Source organism: Tachypleus tridentatus, chromosome 13 (genome assembly GCF_004210375.1).
Source record: "Tachypleus tridentatus isolate NWPU-2018 chromosome 13, ASM421037v1, whole genome shotgun sequence".
NCBI lineage: Eukaryota > Metazoa > Arthropoda > Merostomata > Xiphosura > Limulidae > Tachypleus > Tachypleus tridentatus.
In genome coordinates this window covers 181,549,717-181,576,679 of record NC_134837.1, presented here as the reverse complement: position 1 = coordinate 181,576,679, position 26,963 = coordinate 181,549,717, and the positions used below count along the sequence as shown (strand labels likewise).

The following is a 26,963-nucleotide window of genomic DNA, read 5'->3' as shown; positions in this document are numbered from 1 at the left end:
AGAAAATTAGATTAGTTGTTACTACAAGTGAATATAATGGACAATAAAATTGTTACTATACGTGAATTTAATAAACAATCAAATCTGTTGTTAGTATATGTGAATATAATAGAAAATTAGATCAGTTTTTAGTGTACGTGAATATTATAGACAATCAAATATGTTCTTACTAAACGTGAATATAATGGACAATCAGATCTGTTGTCACTATAGGTGAATATAATGGACAATCAACTCTGTTGTTACTATCGCGAATATAACGGACAATCGAATCTGTTGTTACTATATGTGAATATAATGGACAATCTAATCAGTTGTTACTATAGGTAAATATAATGGCCAATCAAATCTATTGTTACTATCGCGAATATAATGGACAATCAAATCTGTTGTTTCTATACGTTAATTTTATAGACAATCAAATCTGTTGTTACTATCGTGAATATAATGGACAATCAAATCTCTTGTTACTATAGGTAAATATAATGGACAATCAAATCTGTTGTTACTATCGCGAATATAATGTACAATCAAATCTGTTGGTACTATAGGTGAATATAATGGACAATCTAATCAGCTGTTACTATAGCTGAATGTAATAGAGAATCAAATCTGTTGTTACTATAGGTAAATGCAATGGACAATCAAATCTGTTGTTACTATCGCGAATATAATGGAAATTAAATCAAATCTGTTGTTACTATCGCGAATATAATGGAAATTAAATCAAATCTGTTGTTACTATAGGTAAATATAATGGACAATCAAATCTGTTGATACTATAGGTGAATATAATGGACAATCTAATTAGCTGTTACTATAGGTGAATTTAATAGAGAATCAAACCTGTTGTTACAATAGGTGAATATAATGGACAATCAAATCTGTTGTTACTATATGTGAATATAATGGACAATCAAATCTGTTGTTACTATATGTGAATATAATGGACAATCAAATCTGTTGTTACTATAGGTGAATATAATGGACAATCAAATCTGTTATTTCTATACGTTAATTTTATAGTCAATCAAATCTGTTGTTACTTTAGGTGAATATAATGGACAATCTAATCAGCTGTTACTATAGCTGAATTTAATAGATAATCAAATCTGTTGTTACTATATGTGAATATAATGGACAATCTAATCAGTTGTTACTATAGGTGAATATAATGGACAATCTAATCAGTTGTTACTATAGGTGAATATAATGGACAATCAAATCTGTTGCTACTAGAGGTGAATATAATGGACAATCTAATCAGTTGTTACTATAGGTGAATATAATGGACAATCAAATCTGTTGCTACTAGAGGTGAATATAATGGACAATCAAATCTGTTGTTACTATATGTGAATATAATGGACAATCAAATCTGTTGTTACTATAGGTGAATATAATGGACAATCAAATCTGTTTTTACAAAAGGTGAATATAATGGGCAATCTAAGCAGTTATTACTATAGGTGAATATAATGGAGAATCAAATCTGTTGTTTGTTTAGGTGAATATAATGGACAATCTAATCAGTTGTTACTATAGGTGAATATAATGGAGAATCAAATCTGTTGTTTGTTTAGGTGAATATAATGGACAATCTAATCTGTTGTTACTATAGGTGAATATAATACAATCAATCAATAGGTCTGTTGTTACTATAGGTAAATATAATAGACAATCAAATCTGTTGTTACTATCGCGAATATAATGGAAATTAAATCAAATCTGTTGTTACTATAGGTAAATATAATGGACAATCAAATCTGTTGATACTATAGGTGAATATAATGGACAATCTAATTAGCTGTTACTATAGGTGAATTTAATAGAGAATCAAATGTGTTGTTACTATAGGTGAATATAATGGACAATCAAATCTGTTGTTACTATCGTGAATATAATGGACAATCAAATCTGTTGTTATAATGGACAATCAAATCTGTTAGGTTAATTTTATAGTCAATCAAATCTGTTGTTACTAGGTGAATATAATGGACAATCAAATAGCTGAATTTAATAGAGAATCAAATCTGTTGTTACTATATGCGAATATAATGGACAATCTAATCATTGTTACAAAATATAATGGACAATCTCAGTTGTTACTATAGGTGAATATAATGGACAATCAAATCTGTTGTTACTATAGGTGAATATAATGGACAATCTAATCAGTTGTTACTATAGGTGAATATAATAGACAATCAAATCTGTTGTTACTATAGGTGAATATAATGGACAATCAAATCTGTTGTTACTATACTATATGTGAATATAATGGACAATCAAATCTGTTTTATTTATATACTAAGCAGTTAATAGGTTATAATGGATAATCAAATCTGTTGTTTGTTTATATAATGGACAATCAAATCTGTTGTTACTCTGTTGTTACTATAGGTGGACAATCAAATCTGTTGAATATAATGGACAATCTAATCAGCTGTTACTATAGGTGAATTTAATAGAGAATCAAATCTGTTGTTACTATAGGTGAATATAATGGACAATCAAATCTGTTGCTACTAGAGGTGAATATAATGGACAATCTAATCAGTTGTTACTATATGTTGTTACTATAGGTGAATATAATGGACAATCAAATCTGTTGCTACTAGAGGTGAATATAATGGACAATCAAATCTGTTGTTACTATCGTGAATATAATGGACAATCAAATCTGTTGTTACTATATGTGAATATAATGGACAATCAAATCTGTTGTTACTATAGGTGAATATAATGGACAATCAAATCTGTTTTTACAAAAGGTGAATATAATGGGCAATCTAATCAGTTGTTACTATAGGTGAATATAATGGAGAATCAAATCTGTTGTTTGTTTAGGTGAATATAATGGAGAATCAAATCTGTTGTTTGTTTAGGTGAATATAATGGACAATCTAATCAGTTGTTACTATAGCTGAATTTAATAAACAATCAAATCTGTTGTTACTATAGGTAAATATAATAGACAATCAAATCTGTTGTTACTATCGCGAATATAATGGAAATTAAATCAAATCTATTGTTACTATAGGTAAATATAATGGACAATCAAATCTGTTGATACTATAGGTGAATATAATGGACAATCTAATTAGCTGTTACTATAGGTGAATTTAATAGAGAATCAAACCTGTTGTTACAATAGGTGAATATAATGGAAATCAAATCTGTTGTTACTATATGTGAATATAATGGACAATCAAATCTGTTGTTACTATATGTGAATATAATGGACAATCAAATCTGTTGTTACTATAGGTGAATATAATGGACAATCAAATCTGTTATTTCTATACGTTAATTTTATAGTCAATCAAATCTGTTGTTACTTTAGGTGAATATAATGGACAATCTAATCAGCTGTTAGTATAGCTGAATTTAATAGAGAATCAAATCTGTTGTTACTATATGTGAATATAATGGACAATCTAATCAGTTGTTACTATAGGTGAGTATAATGGACAATCAAATCTGTTGCTACTAGAGGTGAATATAATGGACAATCTAATCAGTTGTTACTATAGGTGAATATATGGACAATCAAATCTGTTGCTACTAGAGGTGAATATAATGGGCAATCAAATTTGTTGTTACTATCGTGAATATAATGGACAATCAAATCTGTTGTTACTATATGTGAATATAATGGACAATCAAATCTGTTGTTACTATAGGTGAATATAATGGAGAATCAAATCTGTTGTTTGTTTAGGTGAATATAACGGACAATCTAATCAGTTGTTACTATAGCTGAATTTAATAGAGAATCAAATGTGTTGTTACTATAGGTAAATATAATAGACAATCAAATCTGTTGTTACTATCGCGAATATAATGGAAATTAAATCAAGTCTGTTGTTACTATAGGTGAATATAATGGAGAATCAAATCTGTTGTTACTTTAGGTGAATATAATGGACAATCTAATCAGTTCTTACTATAGCTGAATTTAATAGAGAATCAAATCTGTTGTTACTATCGTGAATATAATGGACAATCAATTCTGTTGTTTCTATATGTGAATTTGATGGACAATCAAATATATTTTGGTAATTAGTAATTTAAATGGGTAGTCAATTGGGTTTTTTACTGAGTATTAATTTAACTAACAATTAAAAATCGTGTGCATTACTGACACTGAATAACCTTTAAAACAATGTTTAGTAAATATATACATACATAATTTCGCCTGATTTTTGACTTGCACATGTAATGCACTACATTATTCACCCATCTTTAGGTATTTGTATTATTCGCAAATGTTATTTGTGTTTGCTCATTATCTGTTACAACAACCACCGTCTTTGTTATACAACATCTCATTACTCGTCAACCGTCGTGGTCTTCACAACGAAGTGATTTGACCTTTCTGGCTTTTTACTATTAGATGATAACCGTTAATGGTGCGAAAGTTGTAAATCCTGACCAGCAATTTGAGAACAATGTCGTGCATGTCATCGACCGCGTGCTTTATCCTGTTCCATCCGTGGATCTCATTGGTCAAACCAAGCAGACTCAGAACCAACTTTACCGCCTTCTCGAGATGGCTGGCGTCGACAAGGAATTGACAGGTATGTTCCACTCTATATTTTTGTGTAGTTTGTCATTATGGTCACGTGATCCACACAGGCAAAATTAAAATACATTTTAATGTAAGATAAGTAAGTCAACAGTTCCCTGTTGAGTTAAAACCTTTTGGTGTTTTGATGGTGCTTGCTTTAGATCTGGCCCGGCATGTTAAGGCACTCAACTCGTAATCCGAGGGTCGCGGGTTCGAATCCCCGTCACACCAAACATACTCGTCATTTCAACCGTGGGGCGTTATAATGTGACGGTCATTCCCATTTTTCTTTGGTAAAAGAGTAACCCAAGAGTTGGTGGTGGGTGGTGATGACTATCTGCCTTCCCTCTAGTCTTACACTGCTAAATTAGGGACAGCTAGCGCAGATAGTCCTCGTGTAGCTTTGTGCAAAATTCGAAACAAACAAACAAACCTTTCTATCTCAGTTATATAACGCATGCGCGACTTTACTTTTTGTCATTCTTAAAGTAATAATAACAGGTACGTGAGTAACAATCTATACATCCAAACCAAGCAAACTACCTATAGTCCACCATCTATATGAAGGCTACTTTAACTTATTTCCTTGGTTTTTTCCAAGCATCAATGATGAGTTGTGAAGTCGGCGACACTAGTCTACCGCAGTGAAGTATTGAATCTGTTAAGCCTCTACCTTATTATTATTAATTTCACTGAAATTCACATCTTAGTGAAGATAATAAATTGAAAATTAAACAGTATATTACCATATTTTTATTAATATTATTGTATATATGAGCTGCTGTAAAAGTCATGTTATATCTTGCTTATTCTAAAATATTTTTGTATTCAAACTACAGACGGTACCTACACTATATTTGCGCCAGCAGATGGAGCATTCAAAGTCTTCCTCGAAATGTGTTTGAAATGCTGACGTCAAACGTTACGTTATTAAAACGTGAGTATTAACAATGCGTGCTGTAAATAGTCTGTTCATATGGCCATTTTTACCGAAGCTCTACGATCAGTTGTTTTTTCTTCTAGGATATGTTAAAATAATTAATTAATAGTTACATGAAGAAGAACATTAATATAAGTACGAAAATAAATCGAACTTTCCCTACCCTAGTAAATACAAGCGTTTTATAACCAACACAGACATTTAAAAACGTTAAATATGTTATTGGACAAAAAAGGTGTTTTTAGAACTCTCATTTTCAGCATAGTCACTCACAATCTTCATTAATAACTAACTATAAGTCTACATCTAATCTGTATTTCACCATACATTTTGGAGTTTTTGATTAGCTAAAGTTTTCGTCGTATTATTTTTAATTTCAATAAGAACTATATTCTACTGTGTGATTCTCTGAGTAAATCTCTGAAATAAGAACAAACAGGTATTTTTTACCCCCATTATGACAACCTGGTAACAATGTAAAAACTTACATTTAGAATGTATGACGTAAGTTTAATAAAGTAAAATGACAAACGAATGTCAGAATCGTCTAGCTTAGGCCTACTGACTTGTTTCTAACCGGTCCACGTGACACAACTTGAAGGAATGAAAGGATATGTGCCCTTCTTATCCACAAAGCATTCAGTTTTCTACAAGTTTTATTGTAAACAGTATAATTAGTTGGAGTAAGAATATATGAATATTTAGTTCAAGTAAACCTGTTATTTGTTAAAATAACACAATAATCACGACAAACAAAACTTTTCCTTGTAATGATTGTCACGTTTTTAAACCTCATTTCATATATATCTTAAAATCAGCCAAAACTTGCCATGGACAATGGTGTTATAGAAATATTACTTAGAATAATAGGACTGGTTTTTATATAACGTCCAGTTGTGGCACCTTCTCTGAGTAGGGCTTCTGTCATTCTATATTAAACTTGTATATTTATTTATTGGCTCATATCAAAATGTTACGTACTGGACTTTCACCTGATTTCTTTATGGACAAACAGAGGACTCATAGACATACTACGAAATAAAATCTTAATTATTTTATTGAAAAAAATACATATAAATTATATATGTAAGATAAATGATTCTACGTCCAATAAACTTTTTGTCAACAAACTTTCAGTTATTTTTGGGTTGTAACAAAACAAGTGATAACCTGGAGAAAGAATCGCGATTTCCATTTGGAGCTATTTTCAGCTTCATTGTAATTACGAGAGGTTATTTCTGTTTACGTTATTTGTACTACTTCCAAGAACAGGTATCACAAAATAAGCTTTGAGGACGATACAGTGAAACATTCTGTACGATTTCTGCTTTAAATAAATAATTACCTCATTCACGATAGTATTATGTAGCGAACTGTTTTCAAAACAACTTGGTAGTTTTCACAGAGATCAGGACAATCTCAAGCTTTACGTTAGAGATATATGTGTGTTTGTGTGTGAATCGTTTTGATTCATAAGCATATAATCACTGATATATATACTACACACTACAGTGATGGTATAGTTACTTTGTGAGATTCTGCAAGGGTCAGAAGCTGGGATCAAAGTCACCAAACTTCTAAGTTAAGGAAAACAAACTATTTATTACTCAAGATATGATACCAATGTCTTTTAACCTTTATGTTTCTTTGATAGAGGTTCTCCTGAACCACGTGCTTAAAGGAACGTATTACAGCGTGGCGTTGAATGATGGTCTGACGTTGATATCGATAGGAGGCGCTCCATTAACTTTCCAAGATCGCAGAGGTAAGGATCGAACAGAATTTTACTGCTTGAATATTATAAACTAACTTCATGAAGGGTCTCTCAAAATGTCACCGAAGTGAATTTCATAACAGTTTTCAGTTTCTTAAATATTATAAACAAACTTCATGAAGGATCTCTCAAAATGTAGCCAAAGTGAATTTTATAACAGTTTTCAGTTTCTTAAAAGCATTTCAGTGAGTGTGAACTTAAAAAAATCAAAGGGTGTTAAAGCCCTACCAGGCAGGTGGCAGCACTGCCTATGTAGGAAAAGCTCAGATTGTTCATCGAAATGATATTTTAAATATCTCTTCAATAGGTCATCAGAAAGTTACAGTACTATACTATGTTTGTCTTAATAACTGAGTAATGACAGAGTCACAAGTCCTAGGAATGTTTGTAAATATCATAGTAAAAAGTTTTAATTTCCTCTTCTTCTGTTTAGTTACATGATAACTGAAAAACTAAACAATGGTGTCAACCAGTTTCATTGAGGTGACGTAGTTACAAACGGAGTATCCGCTTTTGTAAATATTATTAATAACTACCAGTAATTAAAAAAAATCGTAATGCTAGTGTAAACGATGTTAACATTACCCCTTGAAGTCAGCTTTGTTACAGAAATTTAGTGTTCCTTTAAAAAACGTAAGTACAGGTGAAACAGAAATTACCAGACAACAATAGATAAACAATAAATATTACAGTTGGAACCTCATTGTACTTGTAACTTGGTTGTAAATACAACATTCCTATGTCTCTTGACAATGTTGACCAGAAGATGACCTAGGAATGTCGAAAGGTTTTCTGCTTTATTAGTGAAAGCGTCAATACCCACACCAGCCGTTCTGAGATACAATTAACTAATTTGGTTTAAATATACATTTTTAAGCCAATTTAGTCTGTTTGAAAACAAAAAAAACTCAAATATTTCCAAGGGTGATCACGTTACATTTTTGATTAATGTTCGTGTGTTGAAAAACAAAATTTGAAACATTTTTAAGGATGATTTCATTAGATCTTTAAGCCACGTTTTTCTTTAAAAAGATAGAAACGGTAGTATTTTCAAGATAATTCCATTCATCACTTCAGATTTATTTGAGAGCTCGTCCGTTGAAACAATAAAACTTTCGTTGCTGAGTTTTATATAAGTTGAAACAATATTTTTGTTCACAGGACTTATGCTGGTGAACAGCATTCCTATCGTTGAACCAGATTTCGCAGTGTTAAACGGCGTTATCCATGTTATCAACCGCGTGTTACTACCCAGTGAAGTTTTAAAAGACTGTCAATGTCTCCCTGACCAAGTCCAAAGTCCTCCATCTGGTGAAGGTGTTTCACAAAGACACCCTCAGAGCCCACCGATCAAAGAAATACCTCATCCTGGAAGTACCCTTGGAGTACCACCTTCTGATCAGATACAAACATCAATTCTCCAGGAAGATGATTCAGTGCCTTCTCCGCCAAAACTGGAAACGACTGAAGGATCTCTTCCTCCAGCAAGAAATGAAATCCTTGAAATAATCAGGATGCCTGGTCTTAATGTCAAAGGTCAACCAATCAGTTTGAACACATATTACGATCTGCTTCAGACGTCGGGTCTAGTTGAACTACTGAGCCAAAAAGGTACGAGACTTCAACTTAGATTTCATTTTTGTAATTTTTTTTAATGAATCGTAAAACTGATTCCGGCGCAAATTTATTTATAAAAATTTAATAATCCCATTTTGAGATATCTGGACGCTTTTGTTTGATTCTCCAGAACATCTAATGTATATTATGAATTATTTATTGGTAGGTCCTTTCACTGTGCTCGTCCCAACTGATGATGTCTTTGATAACCTTCCTGATGGAGTTTTGGAGGAACTCAGGAATAACCCAGAGTTACTACGGCGTGTACTTTTAACCCATATTTTAGGACTTTCTCTCAACCCACAAACCCTTCAGAACAACATGATTATAGAAACTAATAATGGTTTTCGATTATTTATCAACATCCTGAACAGTGGAAAGGTATTTATTTTAACAGAGCCAAATTCCTAATGTTTTGTACATTGTATTTATATTGTAAGGAAAACGAGAATACTTTATCTTTTTTTCATAATGTTTTTTTTTTTTTTTCTGGGGAAAGAGAAGATAACTTTACATTAAGTGAGCTAAATGAGGGTTTTACTTAGCTATTTAAAGTACATGTGTAGTAACAAAACTGTAGTAATTCCAGTAGTTGAATAGGGAAACAGGTCAACCAGTCCAAAACTCTGATGGATTGTTAGAGATGTCTAACTAATAGGTTGGAGTAATCATAGCATTGTTAACCCACTTCTTAGTAGACTAAAGGGGACATTCATAGAACATTAACTGCTGTGTAAAACACGTGGGTAAGTTTTTATATTCCATAAACGTTCATTTATACCTGAGTACCTGTAAGTTTACATTCTATCTGACAAATCACCGCTTTAAAGGTTATATAAATCCGCATAAAAACAACCTAGAATGAGCAGCTAAAGCGTAGGAATAAGTTGTTTTCCGTTTGCACAAAACCTCGACCTCAGACCTTTAATAATATAAAATAATTGAAAAGCGAGAGTTTGTCGTGTATAGTTTTACATTTGGCTGTAATTGTTGTGAGATCAGTTCCAAGTCTTAAGCTTTTTTTCTTAATTTTCTGAAGACACAAAAATAAAAGTTATGAGACTTATTAATTTTTCGTTGTATGCTGACGTACCTATTAAATGTGTCTTAAACAGTTTTCTAATGCAAGTCGATTCCCTATTGTAAATTTTTTTTCCCGTCTTGAATGAATAACCAGAAAAAAAAAACACAAAGGGTTTTGCTTACCAGTTCAGTAGAGCTCCAACATACTTTTTTTGTGAAAATGCCCAAAACAAAACGTTTATTGATGAATCAGTAACAAAACAAACAACGAAAGGCTTCCATTTATAGTATATTTCATATTATACCAACTGTGTGTGAAAAGTGTCATACATCTTAATAAATCGAAGTTATTTTTTTAAATATCGTAAAACAACATATAGAACCTAACGTTTCATTATGTTTCTACCAATTAGCTATAACTAACCTAATGTTGCATCATGTTTCTACCAATTAGCCATACCTAACCTAGAGCTATATTATGTTTCTATCGGTTAGTTTTCATTATTTTATGTCTCTGTAATTCAGTAATAACTATTTTAGTTATATTATGCCTTAAGTTAATCATATTAACCTAGAGCTAATTTTAACTAGTTATTTAACGTCTCTATAAGTCAGTTATAACTAACCTAGAAGTACATTGTGTTTCTATCAGTTAGCCGTAATTAACTTACAGCTTTCTCATAATATCTTTTAAAGCACGACTTCAGTGTCATACCATTTCTGTTTGTATACTGTTTCAGGTAATTCTGATTGGAGGATCCAAACTTATTGCATCAACCGTAGCTCAGAACGGTTACGTCTACGCCATTAATCGTATTATCTACCCACTTCCTGGATTGGATATTTTCAGTGAGATAAAAGAACGTCCCAATCTCAGTCAACTACTGTCTTTAGTTATAAAGTCGGGGCTACAAGAAACCCTTCGTGGTAAGACTAACTCACTTTCCCATTATAACGTTCTTGTCAGAAGACACGCTTAGAGTAGAGAGATGTTTAATAGGTGATAAGAATCTTAATTAGGAATTTTGTGGGACAATCAATAACAAGACTTGATACGAATTAGAATTTTGTTAAAGAACCAACATGAACAGAAACCAAGTTTTATAAGACTTTAAAAACTTTGAGTTGAATTTATAGTCTCAATCGCCAGATCAACATAAGTTAAGGTTAACATTATCGATGTTCGTTATTAAGCACAAAGCTTCACCATGGGTATTGAAACCCGGTTTATAGTGGTATGAGACCACAGAATACCGCTATGCCACTGGGGGGTAGCATCGTCGTAAATCAGGCAGAACTTTCATACGTTTGAAAGCGTTCGTCATATTATTGTGAATAAAACCGAACTAAGAAAGTTTAATTTAGCATACTCCAAATTACGTCACTGAATACACAAAGATTGTTTTAGAAACTTCCTAAAAGAGTAGGAAAATTGTGATAGTAAATCACAAGATAGTAAGTGACACTTCAATACGCATTCACAAACAATGACGACAAAACATTTTCCTTAAGACACTTCCTTTTATGATAGCCCGGCATAGCAAGGAAGTTGGGCGCTCGACTCATAATTTGAGGATCGCGGGTTCGAATCCCCTTTGCACCAAACATGCTGTCTTTTCAGCCGTAGTGGCGTTATAATGTTACGGTCAATCCCACTATTCGTCATCAACTCTTGGGCTACTCTTTTTCCAACGAATGGTGGAATTGGCCATCACATTATATCGCTCCAACGGCTAAAAAGACGAGCATGTTTGGTGTGAGGGGGATTCGAACCCGCGGCCCTCAGATTACGAGTCGTACGCTTGACCACCAGCCGAAGAGGTAGCGGTGGATAATGATGATTAGCTGCTTTCTCTCTAGTCTTTCACTAGTAAATTAGGAACAACTAACGTAGATAACTCTCGTGTACCCATGCGCGAACTTCCAACCACCGTGTAAACTATCGTATAGCATTTATCTGTAGAAATAAAAGTGGTTGAGTCGAATATACATTATAAATAGCAGTTTATCTCGAAACAGAAATGAGAAACTTCCTGTTAATTTACAAATCAATCATCCACGTACCACGTAAAGAATTATATTGGGGCTTGTGTCGAATACATGTTTCAGAAAGTCGCACTCGACATTCGAAATGATAGTGTATAAATTTAATTTTAGGAGATGAACCTTACACCATATTTGCACCAACAGACGAAGCTTTTGCAGCCGTTCCAGAAGGTGTTTTGCAAGGGTTGTTGTCCAATTCGGATGCATTACGAGGTAAATTCTCAATTTTATAAATAAATAGAAGTGAAGAAAAAACCAGAACTACATTATCTATAAATAGTTAATTAAGAAAAAAATTATATTTTTATTTGTAATGAAACATATTTATCCTTATTTATATAGGAGGCCCGGCATGGCCAAGCGTGTTAAGGCGTGCGACGCGTAATCTGAGGGTCGCGGGTTCGCATCCCCGTCACGCCAAACATGATCGCCCTTTCAGCCGTGGGGGCGTTATAATGTTACGGTCAATTCCACTATTCGTTGGTAAAAGAGTAGCCGACGAGTTGGCGGTGGGTGGTGATGACTAGTTGCCTTCCGTCTAGTCTTGCATTGCTAAATTAGGGACGGGCTATGGCAGATATCCCTCGTGTAGCTTTGCGCGAAATTCAAAACAAACCAAACCAATATACAGTAAATGCTTGTTCAGGAATGAATTCCAAGGACCAGGTCAAAAATGACGTTATGTGTGTGATATTACATCATCCACATCATTATAACGTCAAGTTAGATAGACTCCTAATAAGAAAGCCTGAAAGATTTCCGTAAAAAATAAGTCAAAAAATAGCGCAATTATTACGAAAAAAACCTTTCTTAAACAGACTGGAAGTACCTGTTATACCTATTGTACATATTATACATATTATACCTATTATACATATAGAATAGAATGATATTTCATTGGCGGTGGGTGGTGATGACTAGCTGCCTTCCCTCTAGTCTTACACTGCTAAATTAGGGACGGCTAGTACAGATAGCCCTCGAGTAGCTTTGTGCGAAATACTAAAAAACAAACAACAAATTTAATTAGATTTATTCAATGTTTTTTGCATTTTTCTTTTTCAGAATTACTTATGAACCATGTAGTGGAAGGTGCGCACTATAAGAAAGAGTTCAGCAGTGGCTTTATTCTCCCGACATCTCGTGGTCAAAAGCTGCAATTTGTCCTGATAACGGGTTAGTTGATAATATATCAACATTTGTTTATAATTACAGATTAAAGAGTTATTACTAAGCCTCTTATCAGTGTAAAAAATAAAATATCTTGAAAGTTTACATGTTATATATATGATCTACGTTTGTCACATGAACTTTTAGATGGAGATTACAGAGTCAACGACGCCAACATTCAGGAATCTGACATCTCTACAGGAAATGGTGTCATACACGTGATAGACCGTGTTCTTTTCGCGCCACCAGCTTCACAGCCGAGTCCTGGAACATCAGATGTTAGTCAAGTGCAACAAAAGCCCCAAGGTCCTGAAAAACCTTTATCTGGTCAGTCGATTATCCCAACAACAACTGGTCCTTCTTCTGAACACCAACGTCCTCAACCAGGTCATGAAGTACCATCTGGTGAGCCACAGAAACCACCATCCGAGGAAGTTTTCGTAAGAACCGATGGTGGTCAATTACCCTCTCCACCAAGACTGGAAGTCGAAGGTGGTCCTCCACCAACAAACACAATCCTTCAGATTATTAAGATGCCTGGTTTGAATATTCAAGGCCAACTAGTTGGTCTCACAATTTTTTACGACCTCCTTCAAGTATCGGGTTTGCTGGACCTATTGAGTGGGCAAGGTAAAAGTTGTTTATCATTATTTTGTAATTGGTCAATAAAGATTTGAAATTATACAAGTTATATGAGTTCATGTGTGCAAAAGTGCAAATGTTTAAAAAGCAAATTAAAATCCATGTAAATAAACTGGAACTTTTATTCCGTATTGATTTATTTTCACAAACATACGGTTTTCATTCACCAAATTACGGAAAACAGTTCTTAGCTGAAAGAGAAAACAGTACGCACATTAGTTGAGAAAATAATCTTTGGACACGTACTTGAGTAAATCTAACATGCTAAATAATAATCGTAAAATAAATATATTTTGCGAAATTCATTTCTCATTTATATTTTAGTAAACTATTTGAGTTTGTGTTCCATTTTCACATACAAACAATAATATTTTGTTATTCATTATTTCTTTTTAACAGGACCTTTCACTGTGTTTATCCCAAGTGACGATGCTTTTGCTAGCCTTCCTGCTGGAGTTTTGGATGAACTCCGAAATAATCCAGAATTACTGCGACGTGTACTTCTCAACCACGTAGTTAGTCGTTCTATCAAGCCACAAGGTCTACAGAACAACATGCTTGTTGAAACGAATGACAACCGTCGGCTCTTTATTAACGTTCTTAATGATGGAAAGGTGTGCGTTTATTTAATATAACTCTATAGCATACAGTAACGGAATTACTTGTAGAAGCACGCATCCAGTACACATAAAGTGGTTAGAAATTAGTAATTACAACTAGGTAAGGAATTTATGAAGAGTAGAAACATTATCGTATAAAGTAGAAAATAAAAGCAAATGAATTGTGCAATGTATAAATATTTCAACTTTCCTTCACACGAAGTATTACGCCAATGTTTTCATGCGGCCATACAGTTTATCAATGTATAATTGTTGAATATTGTTCCACTTGTCCTGTTATGACTTTCAACATTTCAACCCATTTACTTGTTTGTTTGTTTACTTTGTCATACTTTACGTAAACCAATACGTTCTCAAAAAAGTTTATTTCAGGGCTTTTGTGCAGGCCAGGCTGTGGTTGTGATTATCCCGTTGACCACTTTACCATTCAACCAACGTTTTGCCAAATCTGTTACATGTTTGGGGTCGTTGACTTTCTAAAAGATGAATGAATGTCTGTCCATTGTTGCTGAGGGTGTTAACATTTAGAGAGCCACCAGTTTCGAGTACGTCAACAATGTTGACTGAGATCCAGACCCAAACTTATATTAAGTTACACTGTAAATATTGTACATTGACTGTGATACATATTCCTTTCCACCTGCGAACAAACTTCATTGATTGTCACCAAACATTTATTGTTCTGTAAAGAGCAAACCTCTATATATTTACTTATTCCACTGTTTGTAGTCTGATGCCCGTTCCACACTTTTGGTTCAGTTACCTTTCACCACAAGACGTTTCCCAGCAGATACTAGTTTATTATGCAACCTTCATCGTACTGTTCTCGAAGTAACATTTGTATCAAGTACGTTGGTAAGATCTGTAGTTCACTGTTGTCCAGTTCGAAACGTATGCTGGGATACTTCAGTTTTAGAGCTTCATTTTAGTCTTGTTTTTATTTCGAACACTTTTATTTACGTTATTTTTTCATGTTCCCTCTTTTGATTATTGCTCCAATTTCCACGTGAAACAACCTTCGTCAACTAAAACTTTGATTTTTAAATACTTGTCATGCGATATCTCAGTCGTGAGAATCACGGTTGGGTTCACACTACTGCTGGGCATAGTACGATTGCCTGTACTTTTACAGAACATTAGCTAGTACGACGCTTTATGATTGGCTGGATGAGAATAAAGCAGAGTATAAACTACCATAATATGATTATACTCTAGTAAAGTTAATTTTAACATGATAAAGAAAGAAATGTCATTTCTGTAGTATCTTTAGTTAATAACTTTTATTTTCGGACCTTTTCCATAATTATGTCCAATATTTTATCCTTCATAAGTGTGCTTTCGAAAATAGTTTTATATATTATTAGAATCATGTTACGTACGTTTTCAGATTTAATTTATATATTATTAGAAACATGTTACGTACGTTTTCAGATTTAATTTATATATTATTAGAAACATGTTACGTACGTTTTCAGGTTTAATTTATATATTATTAGAAACATGTTACGTACGTTTTCAGATTTAGTTTTCATATGTGGAATAAAAACTTGTTATTGTAAGCTGTTAGTGTCAGAGGTAAGTACTAGTGTTATTATTATTCTTAAGTAAAAATTTTTTGTTTGAATTTTGTGTAAAGCTACACCAGGGCTATCAGCGCTAGCCTTCCATAATTTAATAGTGTCAAACTAGAGGGAAGGCAGCTAGTCATCACTACCCACCGTCAACTCTTGAGCTACTTTTTTTACCAATGAATGGTTGGATTAACCATCATCGTATAGCGCCACCACCGCTGAAAGGGCGAGCGTGTTTGGTATGATGGGGATTCGAGCCCATGAACCTCAGATTGCAAGTCGAGCGACCCTAACCACCTAGCCATGCCGGGCCACACCAAATTACTTAAAGCACTTTAACAGCAGTGTTTTTAATACGTAAAAAAAAAAAAAAATCTAAACGCATCAGGAAGGTAAAATTTCTTTTCTGTAGTCGAACATTCGCTCTTGGAAAAGGTAGATCTATTTGACGAGGACGCTCACATTAGCATTGTTGTTGATGTTTCATGTTATTTTGATTTGTTAGTATCAGTCGTTACTACTGGTGTTGTTTTTTCATGTTATATTCATTTCCTAGTGTTAATTGTGTTACGTTATGTTGATTTGCTAGTGTCAGTCGTTTTTATTGTTGTTATTGATTCATGTTATATTGATTTATTAATGTAAATTGTTTTTATTGTTGCTATTGTTTCATGTTGTATTTATTTGTTAGTGTCAGTCGTTTTTATTGTTGCATGTTATAATGATTTGTTAGTGTCAGTCGTTTTTATTGTGCTTGCATGTTATATTGATTCGTTAGTGTCAGGTTTCTTTCTTCTTTTGTGAAAATTCAATTTTGTTTTCCTACGTGATGTTGTAAATAATGTTTTCGTAGGACTTCCATTACATAACTTGTTCGTGTGCGTGTGTATATGTTTTTTATAGCAAAGTCACAGTGGGCTATCTGCTGAGTCCACCGAGGGGAATTGAACCCCTGATTTTAATGTTGTAAATCCGAAGACTTACCACCGGAGAACGATTACGTAACAAAACATGTTTATTGTTACATAGACAACTGAAGGTTTCTATCTTTAAATTTCTAATTTATTTCAGTTGAATAATGTATATTTACAATAAAACAACTATTATGTAAACAAACAAGTAAGATGGTTACCGTCCTTATTCGAAACGCTTCATTTTAGGTATCTTCAGTGTGACATAGAATATAGCTTCACGAAACTTTTTATATGATGTGCAGTTATCTGTCTTCTCTATTCACATTTCTGCAGGTTCTTTAGAATGTTGTTTTATACAGTTAACAATACATGAACAGATAAACAATATTCACTTTGTAGAAATTAACCTGTCAAAAAATACCAGAAATAAACGACCTTATAATATCAAGTTCTTTGATTTGCAGCATCTTCAGGAGTGTTCCACTTAAACAGAAATCGTAACTAACAGTACAAAGCTAAAAAAAAAAAGTTACAGCTTCCTACATAGTAGATGTATTGTTAAGTATTATTAATACAAAGTAAATAATATTAAGCCCATGGTTTGGTTTGTCAAGGATCCGAGGTTGGCGTCCCGTTACTGCACTTTGGGAGCTTCTTAAGTGCGCATTACAAGAGCGACAGTCAAATCCTACTTTTTGATCATAATAAGTTACAAGTTCATGGTGGGTGGTATTGACTGACTGTCATCTCTCTAGTTTATCGCTTCTTCAGAATTAGGGACTCTTAGCATGTACAAAGCCCTAGAGTGGCTTTGCGTGAAATCAAACAAATAATAGAAATACTAAGTTAAAAAGACGTGATTGTTGAGTACAATAAATATCATCTGGTCAACCTTCTGAAGGTTTTGTTTAGTAACTTGTATCTTTTTACAGTTAATCTTGATTGGAGGAGCAAAGCTGATTGCATCAACAAAGGCTCAAAATGGCGAATTTTACGTCATCAATCGATTAATCTATCCCATTCCTAGAATAGATATATTCACTGAACTAAAAGAACGTTCCACTCTGAGTCAGTTGGTGTCCTTAGTCATGAAATCTGGACTACAAGAAACCTTTTTTGGTAAGTTTTTCACACGTTCACGCCTCTGAAACAAAATACAGTATAGTTTAGAGTCGGCGCTAGGGGGCGCTAGGATGGACCGAGCACCCCTAGGTTTCACTGTAGCTCATCCAAGTTCATCATTTTCCCTAGCGGTTTAGAAATTCTATTACCAAATTAAAAAAAATGCTTTTTAAATGCTTTTTTTAAATTTACAAATTGCTGAGAAAGGTCAACAAAATCTCCATTGCTCCCCTCCAAAGAGAGCAGAAATGGACCCGAGCCTGACATAGCTCACTTTAAAACGTCGTAATTTTTTTTTAACATTTACAATTTGAAGTGCTCAAAATAATTGTAGTCTCAAAGGCTTCTAGGAAACGTTCTAAAATTATTTTTTCAAGCTTCACATAGTCTTGTAAGCAGTTGAAGAATACACCTTAAATACATTTATGCATGCAAACAGATTTCTGTGGAGTTCCGTTTATTTGCAAAGGGAACTTTCCGAAAAAAAAAAGACATGAATATTATTATTATTACCCTGCTATAAAAATATTCCAAGCACGTGGGACAAAGTACAAAATTAAAATGCTAATTCTAGGTCGGATAAAGTTGAATAAATCAATAGTAATTAAAGTCAATGTTGTGTTTTAGTAGATAAATGTTTTTTGTATATGTTTTTCTTATAGCAAAGCCACATTGGGCTATCTGCTGAGCCCACCGAAATGAATCGAACCCCTGATTTTAGCGTTGTAAATCCGAAGACATACCGCTGCATTAGCGGGGGGCTTAGTAGATAAATAAGCATTTGTAGCTCGTGCCCTTTAACGCCTAGAAGCTATGAAAAAATTGCGTGCTTTTTTTCAACTGTCAGTATAAACAGATATTCATATTTACAATACCTTTTTCAGAAGCCCTGTATTGCAAAAACATTCTATTCGCCCAAACTTTCTATTGTTTTTTTTTTTATTTAAGATTGCAACTTTACTGATAAAGCACGTATCAGAAGTTATAACTGTAATATTGTAAAGGCGTTTAGTTCCATAAATATCGTTACAGTAGTATAAGTAGAGAAAAAATACATGTCTTTTCTTCGAATTTGCACTTTAGTTAAGGCAGTTTTTGTTATATGTAGCTCTGTCCACTGTTTGGTCATTTCATTGGTTAAAAATTTACGTCTCTGAAAGTCCAGATATTTGAAATGTTCTTTACAATGAAGTTTTTAAACATTTCCATAACATTTACTTTTAAACCGTTGCTTGAAATTTCACAATATTTTGCTGAATTCTTACACGTTCTACTTGTTAAAATATATTTTTACACTTTTACTTGTTAAAATATATTTATACTCGTTCTACTTGTTAAAATATCTTTCTAGTAAGTTGAGTTCCAGTAAATTTAAGTTTCCAGTATACGATAGTGAAAAAATATACACTGTTGGCCAAAGTCTTAAGGCCAATGAGCATAAAGAAAAAATATGCATTTTGCGTTGTTAGACTTAACCATTTATTTGAGTAGAGCTTCTAAAGATGAAAATAAGAAAAGGAAAAGTAAAAATAAAAAACTTTTTAGCATTTAATAGGGAAAATGTGAACACTATGAAATTATCCTAAATACTAGCTGGTCAAAAGTTTAAGACCATACCAAAAAGAAGTCCTAAACAGGGTAGGAAATGCCCAACAAGAGGTCTCAGTAGTGACTTGCACGGCTGTCATTGCGAGTAACTGCAAACATTCGCTTTGGCATGGTCGATATAAGCGTTTGCAGAAGACTGGCTGGAATGTTATTCCAAGTGGTGAAGATGGCTTCACGAATATCATGCACTGTTTGGAATTGACGTTCATTTCTATAGACTACTCTTGCCATCCAGCCCCAAACATTTTCAATGGGGTTCAGTTCGGATGAGCACGCTAGATGGTCCAAAAAAATCACATTATTCGCCATGTAAAAGTCCTTTGTCCTGCGGGCATTGTGGGTTGCAGCGTCGTCCTGCCGAAAGATCCAGTCATTTCCACATAAGCGAGGGCCTTCAGTCAATAAGGATGCTCTCTCGAACATGTCAATGTAGCCAGCTGCTGTATAACCTGATGCTTCATTGGTCCAAAAGATGGAACCTCCTCCACTGTGTCGTGTAGAAAATGTATCCGGTGGGATATCTTTATCGTGCCAGTAACGTTGGAAGTCATATGAACCATCCAGGTTAAATTGTTTCTCATCAGAGAACAAAACCTTCTTTCACTTTTCTACGTCCCATGTTTGGTGCTTCTCAGCAAAATTTAACCGAGCTGTTTCGTGGTGTGGAAGGAGGCGTGGCCTTTAAAGACGTTTATCTTTTTTAAAGCCTTTCCCTCGTAGATGCCGACTTATTGTTCTTGAGCTGCATTCTGCGTCCGTAAGGGCCTTAATCTGGTTCGACGATCGGCTGGTGCCTTGCCGGACAACCCGTCGAATTCTCCTGCTCAACACCGGCGATATTTCTTGGGCCGACCACTTGAAATTCTCGTTCCGTATCCCTTGGGGTTTTTTAAGAAATTTGCAACAGCAGTTTTACTACGCCCAAGTTGACCAGCGATGGCACATTGAGAGAGACCTTGCTTTTACAGCTCGACAATTTTGCCACGTTCAAACTCTGTCAACTTTTTAGCCTTTGCCATGTTTTTACCCTATGTAACACAGGCGATGTCAGTGGGAGATGTTGACAACGTTAATGCTTGAACATAAATGACTAAATTTCGTTACGTGTTTACCGACTAACACTTCGTTTCAGTATGGTCTTAAACTTTTGACCAGCTAGTATTTAGGCTAATTTCATAGTGTTCACATTTTTCCTATTAAACTCTGAAAAGTTTTTTATTTTTATTTTCACTTTTCTTATTTTCATCTTTTGAAGCTCTACTCAAATAAGTGGTTGAGTCTAACAACGCAAAATGCATATTTTTTCTTTATGTTCATTGGCCTTAAGATTTTGACCAGCAGTGTTTATCAAAATAAACACATTCCTGCTTAACGTTTGAAGCTATAATACTTAATTGCAGGAAAAGGACCTTATACCTTATTTGCACCGACGAACGAAGCTTTTGCAGCAATACCAGAAAATGTTTTGCAAGAGTTGCTGTCCAATCAAGACGCCTTACGAGGTATACTCTCCAATCACATACGTGCATTACAGGCACGTGGTTAAAAAAAAAATCAGAAAATATCAGTACGTTTACGAAATTAACACCGGAAAAATCGAAAACAATTTAGATTAAAAAAGAGTTACTTTAATAACTAGTTCTGATTTATTTAATCCCTTTTGACTTCCAATAATCATATATTTGAATTAGTGAGCTTTCTGATCTATTTCATTAATTTAAGGGCATGTCTTATAGCAGTAGCTGTTTTGAAGTGTAAGATAACACTGATTTTTATTCTCTTCAGAATTTATTATGAATCATGTGGTAGAGGGCGTTCACTATAAGGAAGAGTTTACCAGTGGCTTTGGTCTCTTGGCACTTCGTGGTCAGCAGTTAAAGTTTCTCGTAACATCAGGTTAGTGCGTAAAAGTGAAGACTCAATATGATTTTTTTATTTTATTAAGTTCATACTAAGCTTATCCAATGATCAAAAGAAAAGGGCTATAAACTTGTATTTAAAAAACGTATTTAGTGTTGTCTCTATTTTTCATCACCAAAGTATCATATATATGATCTACATTTGTCACATGAACTTTTAGATGGAGATTACAGAGTCAACGACGCCAACATTCAGGAATCTGACATCTCTACAGGAAATGGTGTCATACACATGATAGACCGTGTTCTTTTTGCGCCGCCAACTTCACACCCGAGCCCTGGAACACAAGATGTTAGTCAAGTACAACAACCCCAAGGTCCTGAAAAACCTTTATCTAGTCAGTCGATTATCCCAACAACAACTGGTTCTTCTTCTGAACACCAACGTCCTCAACCAGGTCATGAAGTACCACCTTCTGGTGAGCCACAGAAACCACCATCCCAGGAAGTTTTTGTAGACATCGATGGTGGTGAAGTATCCTCTCCACCAAGATTGGAAGTTGAAGGTGGTCTTCCACCAACAAACACAATCCTTCAGGTTATTAAGATGCCTGGTCTCAATGTTCAAGGACAACCAGTTGGTCTCACCGTTTTTTATGACCTTCTCCAAACATCAGGATTGCTTGACATGCTTAATAAACAAGGTAAACACTATTAGTATACCAATGTCTTTGTGCAGTTGATTCAGTTAAATGAATTTTTGTTTTTAAACGATATATATATATATACACTAATCTTACTAAAAACTAACAATTTTTTTATTTCAAGTGCGTTTTTTTATGTATATAAAAATAAAATTTGGTACTGAACATTTCACGATAATAAAATTTACTTTGGAGAATTTGGTGTAGCGAAAACAAGATAAAATTCAGTATCATACAAGATATACCGAACATGGTCTGTGGTTCAGTATCATACAAGATATACCAAACACGGTCTGTGGTTCAGTATCATGCAAGATATACCAAACACGGTCTGTGGTTCAGTATCATGCAAGATATACCAAACACGGTCTGTGGTTCAGTATCATGCAAGATATACCAAACACGGTTTTTGGTTTATGTCCTGAAAAGTATATACTCGTAATTCTTCTGACATATATTAGTAATTTTTCACAACCATAAAAACACATTTCTGTCAACAGGACCTTTCACTGTGTTTATCCCAAGTGACGATGCTTTTGCTAGCCTTCCTGCTGGAGTTTTGGATGAACTCCGAAATAATCCAGAATTACTGCGACGTGTACTTCTCAACCATGTAGTTAATCGTTCTATCAAGCCACAAACTCTACAGAACAACATGGTTGTTGAAACCAATGACAACCGTCGGCTCTTTGTTAACGTTCTCAACGATGGGAAGGTATGAACCTGAAACTAATAAAGTTATTAACTTGGGTATTTCTCTTTCTTTATTGTTTGATTAAATTACATTTGATTATTAAAAGTTAACAGAATATTTCTTTATTACGAAAAGTTGCCATAAGTTTCACAAACTATTATAAAAGTAAGTTATTAATAAGAAGTAGAAGTTTGGAGCCCAGATATGACAGTTCGACCGAAACGTTTTTATAGCAGACGTTTCTGAAGATCAAACACTGAATAAAACTCAACGTTTGAAGCAACGAATAATTCAAAATGTACAGCAAACGATGTTTAATCTGTGAAACTAAAGGGAAAATTACGTGTCATGCAACAAACAGTTGTGTGTGTGGTTTGGTTTGTTTTGAATTTCGCGCAAAGCCACCAAAGACTATTTGTGCTAGCCTTCCCTAATTTAGCAGTGTAAGACTAGAGGGAAAGCAACTAGTCATCACCACCTGCCGCCAACTCTTAGGCTACACTTTTATCAACAATGGTGGGATTGACCATCACAATATAACGTCCCCACGGCTGAAAGGGCAAGCATGTTTGGTGTGACGGGGATTCAAACCCGCGACCCTCGGACTACAAGTCGAGTGCTTTAATTACATGGCCATGCCGGACCGATTGTGTGTGTGACCCAAGAATTATTTTACGAGTCATTCTTAATTCAAGTGAGGGAACATGTAAAAAGTATCTCCTTGTGCCATTCAAATTCGTTGAATTATTATAGTTTATGCACATAACGAAGCTCTTTCAGTACATTCTGATATAACGTGCTGGTGACAGGAACTTGCGGAATAAGTCTATGTTTTGTTATTTTTAGAAATAAAATGTTATTGTTATTTTGCATAGCCTAAAGAATTAATATAGTGGAATAATTTAAAATTTTGTAAGGTTCGCGCAAACTAACAAAGGTTAGTTACAACACTACTAGATTCCGGTTTAACACCTGTAATGTAATAAATTCCTGTGTTAATTCACGCTGTTTACTTGTTAAGTTGTTTGCCCATGAACTTCTCTCACAGTTTTAGAGCTAGTATGACCAAACTGGGCAGGCGTATTCGAGGTAGCTCAGGATGCTTTTAAAATATGGTTTATCCCCCTTTCAAGGGCATTTAAAATCCGATATGAAGTAGGTGTTTAGGGTCCCTCTTGAGGATGAGAAGCCCATTTGAAATAAAAAATGTATCTATCTCAGAACGGCTGGTATGGGTATTAACAACGACCTTCCTAGTGTTCAGGGTCGCTGAACCCGAATCTGGAATCGAATTTTGTGTTCCTGCCTCCCTTAGGATGTCAGATATAAAACTGTGTTCATACTACAACTCAACATCTAGAGGGATTAAACTTGGAACACGTGCTGAGCTACGACGGGTGGGTGTCCTAATGGGATTCTATTTGTGGTACGAACCTCCTTAAGGTAAGTATAGACTCCCTCTACTAAAGTGGATTTTCAGGTATGAGCCTCCCTTAGAATAGATGTATAAGCTACTGGGATAATAAATGTGGTTTCGGTATATTGGAGCCTTAGTGATTCATGATAAAGGTTTCGAACCCCATATTTAAAGCACAATTATTTCATGCTAATACTATTTACTCTTAACTGGTTGGGCAGGGTCAAAATGACCCACGTCAGTTTTCAAGTCAGCATTCTTACTCGACTAGTGCTGCTCTCTACATGGTGTTTTCCGTATTCTGTCCTTAATCAATTCTTAAGTATTGAGCAGAACTAATGTGCCGTCGCACATCACTTTCTTACGTATGTTTGTCGTTTATGGGTCATTTTGATAAAACTTTTAAAGTTTATTACCCATGTATCATTTTGTTTCACCCTACCAATCATAATCCAATTATTCCAACTTACCGGTTGGGGGTTAAAAAGAAATTCGTGGGTCATGAATGCCCCAGTCAGCAAATTATTTGTTCCTTATCAGAAATGATTCGATATGCTTACATTGAGCTTATTTGTTGTGATTATACTCTACTCTGGAAGGCATCGTCCCCGAAATATTTTGGTTTGTTATAAATTACTATAATTATTTGTAAGGAATATCTGTATCTATCAAACATTCAGTAAGAAACACTATTCTTTAACTGCCTTAAACAAAATTCTGTAGTTTTCCTCAAGCTACTCAGCATTCAAGAAATTCAGAAATGGGTGATTTATTCATTCATTGACACCTTTTACATTTTATTTCAGCTAATCCTAATCTTGATTGAAGAATGAAGTGTTACGTTTTATTTCAGTTACTCTTGATTGGAGGATCAAGTCTTACGTTTCATTTCAGTTAATCTTAATTGGAGGATGAACTGTTACGTTTTATTTCTGTTAATCTTGATAGGAGGATCAAATGATATGTCCTATTTCAGTTAAAACTGATTGGAGGATCAAATCTGGTTGCGTCAACTTTGGCTAAAAATGGAGATGTCTACGTCATCAATGGCGTGATCTACCCACTTCCAGGATTGGATATCTTCACCGAACTACAGGAACACCCCAATCTCAACCAGCTGGTGTCCTTAGTCCTGAAATCTGGACTAAAAGAAACTCTTCAAAGTAAGATATTTTGAAGCATAGTTTACTGTAACAATGTGTCATCGTTATACTTCACGTTTAGTGAAGTTTGAAGAATGTAATGTTACATATGAGAGTAAATTTTTACTTATGAGCAATGTTGGACTTAAATGAAATAAGAAATGCTCCTTACTAGGCGCTTGTTATCAAATGATCACAGATTTCCAGTTGAGCACAAAATCTGGTTTATTAAAGAGGTATCGATTTTTTTTTCACAAACATATAACACATTGCTTGTGTGACAAATACTTGCAAGGAATCAAGTGTTTCAATAACTCAGTAGACGAGGGTTTTTTTTAAGGTTATCATAATGGGTAATGTGTGTAAACCCTTTCGTTGTATACATAGATACGAAGACTTGAAATTAAAGTTTATACCTTTTATTTTAGGAAATGGACCCTATACCGTATTTGCACCAACAGACGCAGCTTTCGAAGCACTTTCAAAAAGTGTTTTACAAGACTTGTTGTCCAAGCCAGACGTTTTACAAGGTATGACTCTTCAGCTAATAAACGTTGTACACTTATACCAAGTGTACTTGAGACATGTTTTCTTACTAGTTAGGAAATAACGGTATATAAGAAGATTATTAACTTACGTAACATCAAATAACTAAAATCAGGCTGATTCGTATTTTAGTGTAATAATATCCTCGTTTTGGCGTGGTATACACTGCGTAAAATATTGGAATGTGTCACGTTCGTTTGTTGCCCATTCGTTGATGAGTGTGACCTGTTACCGATTCATAAAATTTAGTAGACAAGTAAATTTGTGAATGCTAATTTCATGTTCAAGTTCAAACATTAGAGTTTTTCACACTAATATCAATTTAAAAAGGGATTAAACACTATTATGAGACCAGATAGCACACTTTTAGTAATCTTATTCTCCATAACATAAACTATAATCATAACTGAAGTTATTCTTTTATGTTTTCCACTGTAATAAGCACTTTGGACTTGTTTTCGGTTATCATATCATAATTTATATAAGGCTTTAACATGGTAATATAGAAATAGCCAAATGTTGACAAATGTTAAAAAGATCAGTTACATTAGGATATATTCTGACGTTTGTTGCATTTAAATTAAATGATTTACATGTTTCCAAAAGTACTCAATTTTAGTTGCCTTTGTTTACAAATTATCATGAGTAATGTTCTTGACACTCAAGACAAATAAACAGTATTCTATAGTGAGCTCTGAGATAAACGTCAACTTATGATCATTATTTTGTCGAAGTTCCCTTAACTTCTACTTTGGTTCCATTTTTACAGTCCAAGAATAGCATTACAACTTCTCTCCATTTTCGGACGTCGGTCACTTAACACGTCCTAAAATAAGACTGTTTCTACTTATACATGTAAATGGATTGCTTTGCATATGTACTTTAAAATCAAAATAAAATGAACAATCACGAGACATTTGAATTAATTTCGACTAACACTGGTTTATGTGAATTGAATGTTACATCTTGGATATATGTAAAATA

The 26,963-nt window shown here is 34.1% G+C and overlaps 1 protein-coding gene across 1 annotated transcript in view; it reads left to right on the top strand.

The window, feature by feature from the left end:
- Positions 1 to 4,441: 4,441 nt before the first annotated feature.
- Positions 4,442 to 26,963, top strand: part of LOC143236003 (uncharacterized) — a 54,714-nt gene continuing 32,192 nt past the window's right edge. Inside the window, exons 1-17 of the mRNA XM_076474185.1 lie at positions 4,442 to 4,583; positions 5,413 to 5,510; positions 7,168 to 7,278; positions 8,449 to 8,898; positions 9,071 to 9,285; positions 10,668 to 10,854; positions 12,085 to 12,186; positions 13,036 to 13,146; positions 13,288 to 13,770; positions 14,182 to 14,396; positions 17,820 to 18,006; positions 21,018 to 21,119; positions 21,403 to 21,513; positions 21,698 to 22,180; positions 22,681 to 22,895; positions 25,268 to 25,454; positions 25,862 to 25,963. Coding sequence (XP_076330300.1) covers positions 5,480 to 5,510; positions 7,168 to 7,278; positions 8,449 to 8,898; positions 9,071 to 9,285; positions 10,668 to 10,854; positions 12,085 to 12,186; positions 13,036 to 13,146; positions 13,288 to 13,770; positions 14,182 to 14,396; positions 17,820 to 18,006; positions 21,018 to 21,119; positions 21,403 to 21,513; positions 21,698 to 22,180; positions 22,681 to 22,895; positions 25,268 to 25,454; positions 25,862 to 25,963 — 3,292 coding nt within the window. The 5' untranslated portion in view covers positions 4,442 to 4,583; positions 5,413 to 5,479. The remainder of the gene's footprint in view (positions 4,584 to 5,412; positions 5,511 to 7,167; positions 7,279 to 8,448; positions 8,899 to 9,070; positions 9,286 to 10,667; positions 10,855 to 12,084; positions 12,187 to 13,035; positions 13,147 to 13,287; positions 13,771 to 14,181; positions 14,397 to 17,819; positions 18,007 to 21,017; positions 21,120 to 21,402; positions 21,514 to 21,697; positions 22,181 to 22,680; positions 22,896 to 25,267; positions 25,455 to 25,861; positions 25,964 to 26,963) is intronic.